Source organism: Perca flavescens, chromosome 14 (genome assembly GCF_004354835.1).
Source record: "Perca flavescens isolate YP-PL-M2 chromosome 14, PFLA_1.0, whole genome shotgun sequence".
Lineage (NCBI taxonomy): Eukaryota > Metazoa > Chordata > Actinopteri > Perciformes > Percidae > Perca > Perca flavescens.
The window spans coordinates 29,401,785-29,414,141 of record NC_041344.1 but is presented as its reverse complement, the minus strand read 5'-3'; the positions used below and the strand labels follow the sequence as shown (position 1 = coordinate 29,414,141).

General features: G+C 44.1%; 1 protein-coding gene across 6 annotated transcripts in view; it reads left to right on the top strand.

Annotated features, from left to right (window-relative positions):
• ptprua (protein tyrosine phosphatase receptor type Ua) overlaps nucleotides 1–12,357 on the top strand; it is a 246,327-nt gene that overhangs the window by 219,446 nt on the left and 14,524 nt on the right. For all 6 annotated transcript variants that reach the window (XM_028598344.1, XM_028598343.1, XM_028598342.1 and 3 more), the window contains 2 exons: nucleotides 2,890–3,204; nucleotides 11,433–11,558. In XM_028598344.1, coding sequence (XP_028454145.1) covers nucleotides 2,890–3,204; nucleotides 11,433–11,558 — 441 coding nt within the window. The remainder of the gene's footprint in view (nucleotides 1–2,889; nucleotides 3,205–11,432; nucleotides 11,559–12,357) is intronic.

The window sequence follows — 12,357 nt, the reverse complement described above, 5'->3', positions numbered from 1 at the left end:
TTTAACATAGGAAAAAAGGGCCAGGTTGAAAAAAAAATGGTAAATACCCTTTAAGTAAATGTCTACTGGCTGATTTCTCTGGTTCAGTGTATATGCTCTTCATGAGAGCTTTTACATTTGCCCTTCTAAACACAAAAAGTCTCGCACTGTAGATCCTTCGGGAGAAATACGCTCGGGTTGTTTGAAATAAATGAGTAGTCAGCATTTGAGTGATGGCCACCAAGGCCAAAGCTGCTTTTCTAATCAGTATACATTAAACATAAAAAACCTTTTGCTCAGCAGAAAAGTTTTACATTGCGACTAGGAACGTGTATTTGTCTTTCATGTAATGGTATTGCCGTGGCCAGCTGTAACGATGGTATTGATTGGTGACCTTTGGCCGTAATAATTAGATTTTTTGCCTTCCCTCATGCAGCTCAATTAACCTCTCAGTGCTACTCATATGAGCCGTCCAATAAGGACAGCCTCTCATAATTGGGACTTGTAGTCTAAGCGCAATATTGCCATTAGGAGCCGGAATGCTCTATTCATTTTGTCCGAACAGATAGGGAGTCGTTCACAATATGAGGCAAGTTAGATAACCAGTTCATTTCAATTTCCATTGCTTCATAATATGCGTGTTCATAATGCATGAGATTGAGCTAAATGTGTTTTTATCCATTGAGCCTTGGTAGGGATTTTGACTGATAATTAATGTGTTTTGAAAGTTTCCCGGAGATGATTGGAGATAGCTGTGCTTGTCAAGTATTGACAGTCGGGCCGTTTGGAGAATATCTTCATTGCCTCTGTCCGTCCCTCTTTGATCGGGTTTCTTTGATCCGCTGTGTCTGTCTCCTCTTATCACCATCTTTTTTCTCAGTCTTTCATTTTATCTCTGCATCTCGGATGTGAACACGTTCTCAAACACACATGCCAACCTTTTTAATTATCTCCTCTGCACATTCTCTCCTCCTCCTCCTCCTCCTCCGTGGTGGAAGAAGTATTCAGATCTAAAAGTAAAAGTACTAATACCACGCTGTAAAAATACTCTGTTACAAGTAAAAGTCCTGCATTGAAAATGTTACTTAAGTAAAAGTATGTATCATCAGGAACACTTACTTATAGGTCAAACGTGTGGGAATATCTCCCATCTAGTGTTGAGATCATATATCACAATCAAATCTCTCGCGCCACGCAGTTCAAAGTACGTATTACAGCTACGGTAGCCTTCACGCTTCAAAAAGCCGGTCTCTTGCTCTTTATCAATATCCTTTTTCTGGGCGAAGAAGAAGACTCCTGTTCCTGAAATTTGGATTTTGAATATGTGTGGCCCTCCATGTTTCCTTCCTCAAACTTGCCGGTGCCGGGAAGCTATGATACCCATTAGCAGCGTTAGCAGCACCTGGGAGTTTATCATGTGACAGCGAAAACGCAAAAGGCGGAGCAGTATGTCCTGTATGTCCCTTACCGGCTAACGTATTTCAAGATGGCGCCTGAATATGGTAGCCTCGTGAGACCGTCCTGATCTTGCGAGCTCCAGTTTTCCACTCGCAGATCAGTCTGGCATCTTGAAGATAGAGAAAATTTGGAGCCGTTCGCCAAACAACCAACCAATCAGCGTTGGTTTTGAGGCGGGTTTAGGTGTGACGCAACGAGAAGCGTCTATCACCAACATAGATGGTGATAGACAGATGGTTTATCCAATCAGCTAACCAGTATTTTCAGCCAGCGGTAGCCCAAATTCTGTTAGCCGCTCGCTAATGCTTTTTTTCTCTTGGATCCTTCTTTTGGAATATGGACCGGGAACCTGAAATGGTGCCTTTTATTCCTAAATTCTCATTACACAAACAGCAAATATCCTTTACCGACATGTTGCTTGCTTGCTGAGCTAACAAGCTATGTTTTACCTGCAGCAGCAGGGGCTTGTGGTTGTATTTTCATACGCTTCGTTGATCTGATTGGTTGATTTGGCCAGTCTATCAGCAGCATAGGTGGTGATAGACAGATGGTTTATTCAATCAGCTAACCAGTATCTTCGCCCAAAAGTTCTCCAACGGTAAGTTCCCAGATGGATATGCCAAGCAAATGCGAAGCAATCTATCTGGCAGAGTCAGGTTATGAATATGGAGCGTCTACCCCAGTTCATGCGAATGCAAATGTAAAATTTCAAGCCAAAAGGAATACTTGGAATTGATGGTGGATGTAAATATTTTATGAAAAAAGACAAGTTTGTGAACGGGCAACACAGATTTTGATAATGAACAGATAAACACTTTACACACTGGACCTTTATGGTATTAAAAGTTAAAGAACTCAATGCTCCCATTTTAGAAACTGTAAACAGTTCTGTCAATCAATTAAGTGTTTAATCATCCAATCATTTCAGCTGTTATATTGTTGAGTAGTTTAAAAGTATACGCCACCGTTTGTTGCAATAGGGCTTATCACGGTCTCCCCTAGGTGTAGATAGGTGGGCCAACACATTTTTTGTGCATGCATTGTTTTAGTCCAGTGCGACACCGGCAGCGCCACCGCTAGTTAGCTTAGCGTAGTGAATGGAATCCTATGTTGCCGGTTAGCATGTTGTGAGTAAAAGTGAGCCAACAAAAGACAAAAAAACAACCTAATTACGTGCACTGAGACAAAAAATGCGTTGGCCCACCTATCTACAGCCAGGGTAGACCGTGATAAGCCCTATTTCAACAAACGGTGGCTAGTAACTAGTAACTAAATCTGTCAGATGAATGTAGCGGGGTAAAAAGTTTAATATTTCTCTCTGAAATGTAGCGGAAGTAGAAAGTGACATGTTAAGAAAAGACTCAAGTACGAGTACCTCAAATTTGTACTTAAGTACAGTACTTGAGTAAGTGTACTTAGTTACATTCCACCACTGTCCTCTTCTTTCTTTAGACTCTGAACTCGGTGACCCCCCACCTGGACGTGGAGGAGTGCAGCATCTCTCTGATGCCCAGGAACCGCGAGAAGAACCGCAGCATGGACGTGCTGCCGCCGGACCGCTCGCTGGCCTTCCTCGTCACCACCGAGGGCGAGAGCAGCAACTACATCAACGCGGCGCTCGCCGACAGCTTCCTCCGGCCCGCCGCCTTCGTGGTGACGCCACACCCGCTGCCCGGCACCACCACCGACTTCTGGAGGCTCTTGTACGACTACGGCTGCACCTCGGTGGTGATGCTCAACCAGCTCAACCAGTCCAACTCTGCCTGGGTAAGGGGAGGTACTAGTCCTGCATTGCCAGACCTTCCTCCACAGCTCCGCGGAGGAAGGTCTGGCTAGTCCACACAGCTTTCCGGGATCGGAGAAAAACGTGCTCTGGTTTACTGGCATTTCTTTAAACTAATCACAATCGTCTTGGGCGGTGCTAGGTGCCGGACTCAATGATGGTGCCCCTTCAAAATAGTAGCGGTGGGGGGAAAAATTTATACAGTATAGTATCGCGATATTTTGCGTTGCAATACTGTATCAATATACAGACGCCAAGTATGGATCTATTATTATATATGTGTTTGTCTGCTTGACAATCCCATTTTGCAGCAATAACATTGAAGTGAGATGAACAAACTGAGACTCTTATCTTTTTAGATAAAACAGATGTTGACAAAGTTTCCTTTTTGGGGGACATCATTTGAAATTAATAATTTGACTGAAAAAGTCGCAATAATATCATATTGTGACATAAGTATCGTGATGATATCGTATCCCGAGGCATCTGACGATTCCCTCCCCTACAAAATAGCCTCAGGAAGGAACTTCTTTTGGTGGAACGTGTGATTGGACAGATAGTCTAGCTAGCTGTCTGGATTTACCCTGCAGAGATCTGAGGAGCAGTTAACCATAGTCCTCAGAAATCCACCGGAGTTTAGAACGCCAACACAAAGGAAGAGGAAGGGGACAGACATCTGGCCCAAATGAGGGAAATCGGCGGGACCTCCGGCGTCACTTGAACAATCCTGGAAATGAAGCGTCGTGGATATGGACTAGGGGAGGACAGGGGCTGGTGAGACAGCTGGAGATTAGATCGGCTACACGTATCTTTGGGAGTAGAACTCCTTTTGCTATTAACTTTCATCTTATCAGCCTCCCACTTGTAATGTAGCCATGGGTAACTTTAAAAAGCTCTGTGCGACAGCATCTGCATCACAGCTGGATTTAGATTAGTCCCATTTACATTCACTCTAGGGAAGGGAAGATTCAGCCGTCTGCATCGGTGCGCCCACATAAAAGTGCATGATGCGATTGCACTGATTGAAAAAGTGTACATGGATGGACTCTGAATTATTTATATTATCATTAGTAGAGTCTGTCTTTATTATTTAGAAATAACCAATAATACTGACCAATAATGTTTGACTCTCATAACAAATACCGTTTGAGGAACAAACTCCAGTAAAAGTAGAGAGCATGCTGATGGATTATGATATTATTAACAGAATTTATGTCAATAGATCATAATTAAATCTGTTCTTAAGCCTTTAATGGAAGTGAAAGTATTTCTGGCCTAGCAGCACAATTTGTCGTTTGCTTCAGAAGAACCTAAATAAATCAAATGAAACTCTCTGTACCATATTGAATTGCAGAGCATCATATTCCTTTGCGTTGCCTCGTATCGCATTGGATCGCATTGTGTTGAATCAGATCGTGTTGAGTCGCACTGCATTGCAACAGGGGGGCGAGTCGTGTTTTGTGGATGGTTTCCACGGGGTCTTAAAAAGTCTAAAACTTCAAGATCTGAATGTTAGGCCTTAAAAAGTCTTACATTTGCTGAAGAATTGTGGTCTAGGTCTTAAATAATTTAAAACAGGTCTACATTTTCTCATTGAAATGCTCCCGCAGCGCTGTACAATTCTGTGGTGTTGGAGTTCTTTCTTTCACTATTTCAAATAGAATTAGCTGTATGAGGACTACAAATGAGACCAACATGCAACTTATATTGCAGATGAGTAGTGCAAGGCTGCGCGAGTCTCATTTGGAACAGATTTTTTTCTTCAGCTATGGGGAAGTGGGCAAGTTTAGCATTGTTTCCAGACTCTGACATTGACAGCTTCTCAAGCTTCAGACTGTCGAGCATCTCTTTAATCCAACGGTTGTGTGTGTGTGGGGGGGAGCCTCCGGTTGAGCAAGATCAGTCTCCGGGCTAGCAAAGATGTAAATGACAGGGCCAGCCTTAGTGGACCCGGGAGGCCAGCGTCAGAGGAAATGCCGAAAATGGCTGACGGGTTAGGGGCGGGATAGTGCAATCGTAGGCTCTGCTCAAGATGTCAAAAATACTCATCCAAAAAGTAGTTAATTTAGGGCAAGACCAAAACATATGAGTATGGTTGGCAGGAGACTGGTTACACCTGTTACAGGCGTCCCGGACAGTGGAGTATATTTTGGATACTTTTGCGTTTGTATAGTGGACTTTATGAAGGACCTTGCATTGGATTAAGCCATGACGAGCACATATGGATGATGATTGACGGGTTTTTTGATGTCGTGATATAGGTCTTAAATTTAATTTGTAATGGTCTTAAAAAAAAGTCTTAAAAAATCTTAGATTTGATATGGTGAAACCTGCAGAAACCCTGGTATTGCATGGGTAGTTGCTACAGTTGTATCTTTACCGTATGGCATCGTTGGCAAAACATTGAGATGCGTATCGCATCGGCCTCAGACCGGCGATGCACATCTCTACTACACTCTAAGGCCGGTTACACACTAGATGCGTCGCGCGAGCGTGTCAGCTACGTGGCTTTACACACTGCCTGCGTGACAGGCTCGAGCCGCGCCAAAAACGCATGCGTGCTAGAAATAGAACCGACGCATGTTTTTCACGCGACACGCAAGCGTGTTGTTCAAAAAGATGTTTATATCTCGTTTAGACACGAATACATATTAATAAATGACATGTTGATGTTTGAAAGTCTCTAGGTTTTGATATAAATGCAGATATATAAATGTAATTAAAAAAATAATCCGTTTTCTAATATTGCACCTGTCAATACAGAACAAAATATTCTGTAGCCTATTTTGCCGTCAATACTGCCGACGTTGTCTTTGCTGTAATCAGATCAGTATATATTTATGTTTAACATGGTATTTCATTTTATCAATGGGAAACATCCATGTGTCCAGACAAGGCTAGCAGCAGCAGCACAGCGTCAGACACGTTTCTGGTGTGTAAAGACACATCATATAGAAATGATAGATTTGTATTATTCATTCAGCTTACTGAGGTTTAACTTTGGTCTGACCCATGAGTTTGGCTGTGGGGCACGGGAAGCACTGCCAGGGGGGGTGGCTGAAATGGCAATCTGAACAATTGCATTGTTTAAAAAATGAGTGGAATAATTACGTCTGGCATGACCAGATATTTTATGAATATCTTAGCTAAATAACACAAGACATCTAAATGGTGGTAGGTAATAACATCTGATTCCATATACTGCTTTAGTAAAGAAAATATTTCCTGGCTGACGATGGGAGCAGCAGGACGCAAAAAACGAAAATGACTGTTGCTAGTCCGGACATCTTACCGTGCCAAGGTTGCAATAAAGGTTTCCTAAATGCCACATTTGATGTCAGCTTATTAATTGATTGCAGGTTTTGTGGAGGAAGCCTAGTGACGAGTCCATAGCAACCAGTTTGTGTGTTGAATGTTACCCAGAGTGCTTTGTTGAATGGTCTCAATGTTTTATTGTTTTATTTCATGTGAATACTAGTTTACTAGAGGAGTAACTTAGTATTTGAAGTAATGCAGTAATGTAGGAAGTGTGCATTTAGTTTCCATGCTTATTGTGTTTCCACAACATTAGTGAGTAAATCTACTGAAATGGCCCCCACACCATAACAGAGGAGTGTAATGCGTCAGATCAGAATGCAGAGGTTTAATCACGCATGTCATTGCTGTAAAAAAAACACGGTAATCTGTATATCTTGGTCAAGCGCAAACCAGTGCAGAAGGTATCGATAAATTGTTGGGGGAGGGTCATGCCTTTTTTCCAAATTGTTTTGGAGGGTCATAGAAAAATTATTACTGGCGAGGTGAGGGTCATGTCTATTTTGACTAAAGGTCCCAAAACTCCCCCGGTGGCCCCTGAAATAAATAACGAACAGTCCCTAAATAAATTGAATCGTCGGACAATCAGATTTAGAGTCTGTTTTCATGTAGCTGATAAATAAGGCCACACAGAATCTGCGGATGCAGAATTCCGCATAATTTTCCTCTGAATTTCCCCCAGAATCTTTTCAGCCTAAAGCAGAAGCAGTCCGCAAAATTTCACAGATTTTTATTCTTGATCACCGCTGAAAACTTTGAAAAAACAATTTGCAGATTCTGTTTGGGTCTGCTGATTAATAATTATTAAACACTACACTTTAATTCTGCATCGAGAGTTTTGTATGAGTAAAGTGTTGCCTGTATACGCTGCAGTTACCTTGTATGCGAGACATGTGGGGCGGTATTCACAAAGCATCCTATCCTATCACTACCACGAGTCCTCCTAAACGGCACTAAAGAGTTTCCTCTTGAGAGGTGTTCACAAAGCTGCTGAGAGACACGTTTAGTAAAGAACAAAGAGAAGGAGCCAGGTCGACCCGGTTGCTATGGGTGACATCATTTTTCATGAATGAAGCTACGCACTGTGCTTAGAGCCATTGGTTGACAGGTGACCCATCTGTGTCACTGTGAACTACAATATCACACATAAATACACAGGAGCATGAGGAACAGCTTCAATTAAATTATAGATGGATAGGTGGATGGATAGATAGATAGATAGATAGATAGATAGATAGATGTTAGATGGATGGTTAGATGGATGGTTAGATGGATAGATAGCTGGATGGATAGCTGGATGGATGGATAGATAGATAGATAGATAGATAGATAGATAGATAGATAGCATCAGCATGTGATATTTTTCAGCGATAAATCATCATACTTTGATGTGATAATTCCACACATCACAGTATGCTCCGACTCTACTTGATAATCTAGCGGCGGCCATGAAATCAGCTTTATTTATGTATTCATTGCAGTTGGTGCTTTTTTAATGTGCACTTAATGATCTGTTCAAAAAGATTGCTGTCTGAAGAGCGCACATTTGGTTTGATGAATCATTCTGACAGAAAGCTGAGATATCTTTTTAAGTTTATCAGCGCTGAAAACTGTATTTTCCCATGGTCCAAGTAGTGGAGGGCAAACTGTTGTCCTCTCTGGTGTTGTTGGATTGTTTCGACTCTCAGAGCAACAACTTGTGACACCGCATTATCAGCGATAGCTGGCAATTACTCACTGGAATGTCATGTCAGCTAGCCAGAACAATTTGATAGGTGCAAGTAATGATTATTTTCATTTTTGATTTCAAATAGTTGTTTAGTTTAGAAAATGTCAGAAAAAAAATAAAAATAAAAAATGCCATTGACATTTTCTCTGAACCTAAGGTTATTAGATTTCTTTAGTTCTTTTTAAACAGTTCACAGTCACTCCTTATACTGTCCAAGGTCATATAAAGGAAAAATGTTTTTATGCTTAATCAACACATTACCTCAGCACTAGGCCTGGAATTTCACTCTGTTAGGTGCAAGGCCACTTGACCCTTGGTGTTGGCAATGTTTTGGCCATTGCCAGAGCAGCAAGGCCATCAAATAAACAATGATTGAAAGTCCACAGAAATAATGTTTAACGTAAGGGTTAAGGATGATTATATTTAATATTGTACAACATGATCTATTGGTATTTACAAATGACCCATATTTGTAGAAACTCTTCTCAGATGTTTACTCAGTCACAGCTTTGCGGCATGGGGACATCAGGATGAGTTGGATGAAGTCTACATCGTCGGTGCTACATTTGTGTCCAACTGTGGTCGTAATTAGCCCGGGTTATCGGTGCTTCATACGAGGCTCAAAATCAAAACCCTCCACTGGTTTTGTGTGCAGCATTTCCCTTGATGTTGTCCAATGAGAATTCAGAATTTTAACAAAAGACACTGGTGTCTATAAACCGTATGGAAAGAGGCAATGGATAAAACGGCAAAATCAGCTGGGGCATTGTGGGCGGGGCATCAAGGCCACTGAGGCTGCAGGGAATATAATCTTTTGAGGGCCAAAGGGCCGTGACGGTCATTCAATTCAATTCAATTTTATTTATAGTATCAAATCATAACGAATAGAGTTTTCTCAAGACACTTTACAGATAGAGTAGGTCTAGACAACACTCTACAATTTACAAAGACTCAACAATTCCAGTGATTCCCTCAAGAGCAAGAGCATTGAGTGCGACAGTGGCGAGGAAAAACTCCCTTTTAGGGAGAAACCTGGGACAGACCCAGTCTCTTGGTAGGTGGTGTCTGACGGGGCCGGTTGGGGGTGTGATGAACAGTGGCAATAATAGTCACAGTAAAGATAATGGAACTATGACTAGAAATAGTAGTTGTAGTAGTTCATGGTGTAGCAGGGCGTAGCAGGGTGTAGCAGGGTGTAGCAGGACGCAGCAGGGTGTAGCAGGGCGTATCAGGGTGTAGCAGAGCGTATCAGGGTGTAGCAGGACGCAGCAGGGTGTAGCAGGGCGTATCAGGGTGTAGCAGGGCGTATCAGGGTGTAGTAGGGCATAGCAGGGTGTAGCAGGGCGTATCAGGGTGTAGTAGGGCATAGCAGGGTGTAGCAGGGCGTATCAGGATGTAGCAGGGCGTATCAGGGTGTAGTAGGGCATAGCAGGGTGTAGCAGGGCGTATCAGGGTGTAGTAGGGCATAGCAGGGTGTAGCAGGGCGTATCAGGGTGTAGCAGGACGCAGCAGGGTGTAGTAGGGCATAGCAGGGTGTAGCAGGGCGTATCAGGGTGTAGCAGGACGCAGCAGGGTGTAGCAGGGTGTAGCAGGGCGTAGCAGGGTGTAGCAGGGCATAGAAGGGCATAGCAGTCATGGTCCCGTAAATCCCTGCCTTGCTCAGCACTACTTATAATCGCAGGTACAACCCTGCTTATGAATGTCGGGGGAATCGCCTGATTTTAAATTCAAAAATAAACAGGAATGCTCATATTACCATTTCTTCTGGTGCAGCGTGTGGAGGCCAGCAGTGACAGATAAGACGTGAATGTGACACGGTGAGGTGACAGTGAGGACGGGTCATCGCTGACAACAGAGCTTCAATCCTGCATTCAGGCCGTCCTTTTTAATTCACACACCAGCTGTCACGGCACTAACACTGTTCTTATCGCCCCCATGTTTGCTCATGCGTGGGTTTTATTCTGCCACCTTCCTATCGTCGCTCTGTCCCCGTGTCATGTTGGATTCCTGCTCAACATTTCCACCATGCCTGTCAGCTGCAACCTGTCCTCCTTCCTCTGTCACTCTTTTCCCTCTTCTCCCTCCTTGTCTCTCGCTGCCAGTGGATTCACAGTTCACTCCCCCGACACACACACACACACACACACACACACACACACACGCTCACTCCGTTTGCCCTCCTGCGTTGCAGCCGCCGGTCTCCTGTCTGAATGTATAAATATTTATCTCCCCTCCTGCCCAATGTCACCTGGCAATACCCTTGTGTCATCGTGAAATGCCATTATCACTTCCGACTCCAGGGGTCCCCTCAACCCCAAAGTCACCGCAGAACCCGTCAGCGTGTCACCGCCGCTCCCCCGTGGGTTTTTCTCTCTCTCTCTCTCTCTCTCTCTCTCTCTCTCTCTCTCTCTCCTCTCGGCCCGAGAAGACGCGTCTTTGAAGCAGCGGGGACAGGAGACCTTGGCTCTCGCGAGCACCAACCTCTGGGCTAACTTCCTGTTCATCTCTCCCAGGCATGGCCAAGGTCTCCATCTCCATTAATTTCTAATGTGCTAATGGTAATGATTTGGACTCATGAATAATTCAAGCTGGGCGATCGCGGCTCATGTGAAGGATTGTTCCTGGCGACGAGCGGCTTGTGTTTTTTGGCTCATTTAATTTACGGTTGCTATTTGTAGATAATCGTTGTCATTTAGGCTAATTGTCTCTGCTGTCAATACTCAGGTGTCTTGTTACTGGGCTGCACCGTCACTGGCTGCTGACACCAGGGCTGTCCTGCCTCCAGCAACAGGGGGCTAATCACCTCTCCTCTCCTTTTCTTTTCTCCTTTCCTCTTCTTTCCTTTCCTTTCCTCCTCTTTTCTTCTCTTCTCTTCTCTCCTCATCCTCTCCTCTTCTTTCCTCCCTTATTTTCTCCTCTTCTCTTCGCTTCTTTCCTCTCCTCTTCTTCCCTTTTCTCTTCTTCCCTCCCCTCTTTTCTCCTCTCTTGTTTGATAGGTTTTGTTATGTTTTTGATTTAATTTTTATTTTATTTAGGTTTTTCTTTTCTTGACTTGTTTTTGATTTATGTGATTGTGATTTTTCTCTGAAAATTGTCCAATAAAGTGACTTTAAAACCCCAAACCGCTTCTCTCTCTCCACCCAACCCCCCCCCCCTCTCTCCCTCCAGCCTTGTCTGCAGTATTGGCCTGAACCAGGGTTGCAGCAGTTTGGGCCAATGACGGTGGAGCTTCTGTCCAGGACGGCCGACGATGACGTAATCATCCGTCTCTTCCGGGTTCAGAACATCACTCGGGTAGGTGGATTCCCCCCCACACATCAGTCCCACGCTCCTACTTATGGAGATGATGGATAGAGCTAATCAGTGAAATCAGGAGCAACCTCTTGTCAAAATACATGCAAAAAACATTTCCAAATAAGAATTTACGAGGTGTGACTTTTAGATTAGAGGTACACCTTAATGCAATCCAGACATTGAATTTGTGCCACCCCCCGGCTGAAATTGGGTCTTATTTTTTATTTTACATTGACTTTGTTATGCAATCACGCCGCCTCTAAATTTGAACACACCGTTAGACAACAGTTATTGTGAGCCATCTGGCTGTGTTAGCAACCAGGTAACTTGGCTAAGGTGGAAAAAACGACATGATTGATAAACCTTTACTGTCAATTGATAAGTTTGGTCATTATTCTCCGTGAACCATCACCTTATCGTGGTGGAGAGGTTTGTGTGTCTCTGTGAACCTGAGGGCTGTGTTGTCTGGAGCTTTGTGCTCCTGGTAGGGTCTCCCAAGGCAAAGTGGTCTCAGGTGAGGGGCCAGACAAAGAATGGTTCAAAAACCCCAATGAAGAAGCAAGGTAGAGATGGAGTGACCCTGCCCGGAGGAAGCCCGGGGCCCCCGTCTGGAGCCAGGCCCAGACGGCGGGCTCGTCGGCGAGCGCCTGGTGGCCGGGTTTGCCACGGAGCCCGGCCGGGCACAGCCCGAACAAGCTACGTGGCTCCCATCTCTCCAGCCCATGGGCCCACCACCTGTGGGAGGAACCGTTGGGGTCGGGTGCGATGCCACATGGGTGGCAGTGAAGGTCAGGGGCCT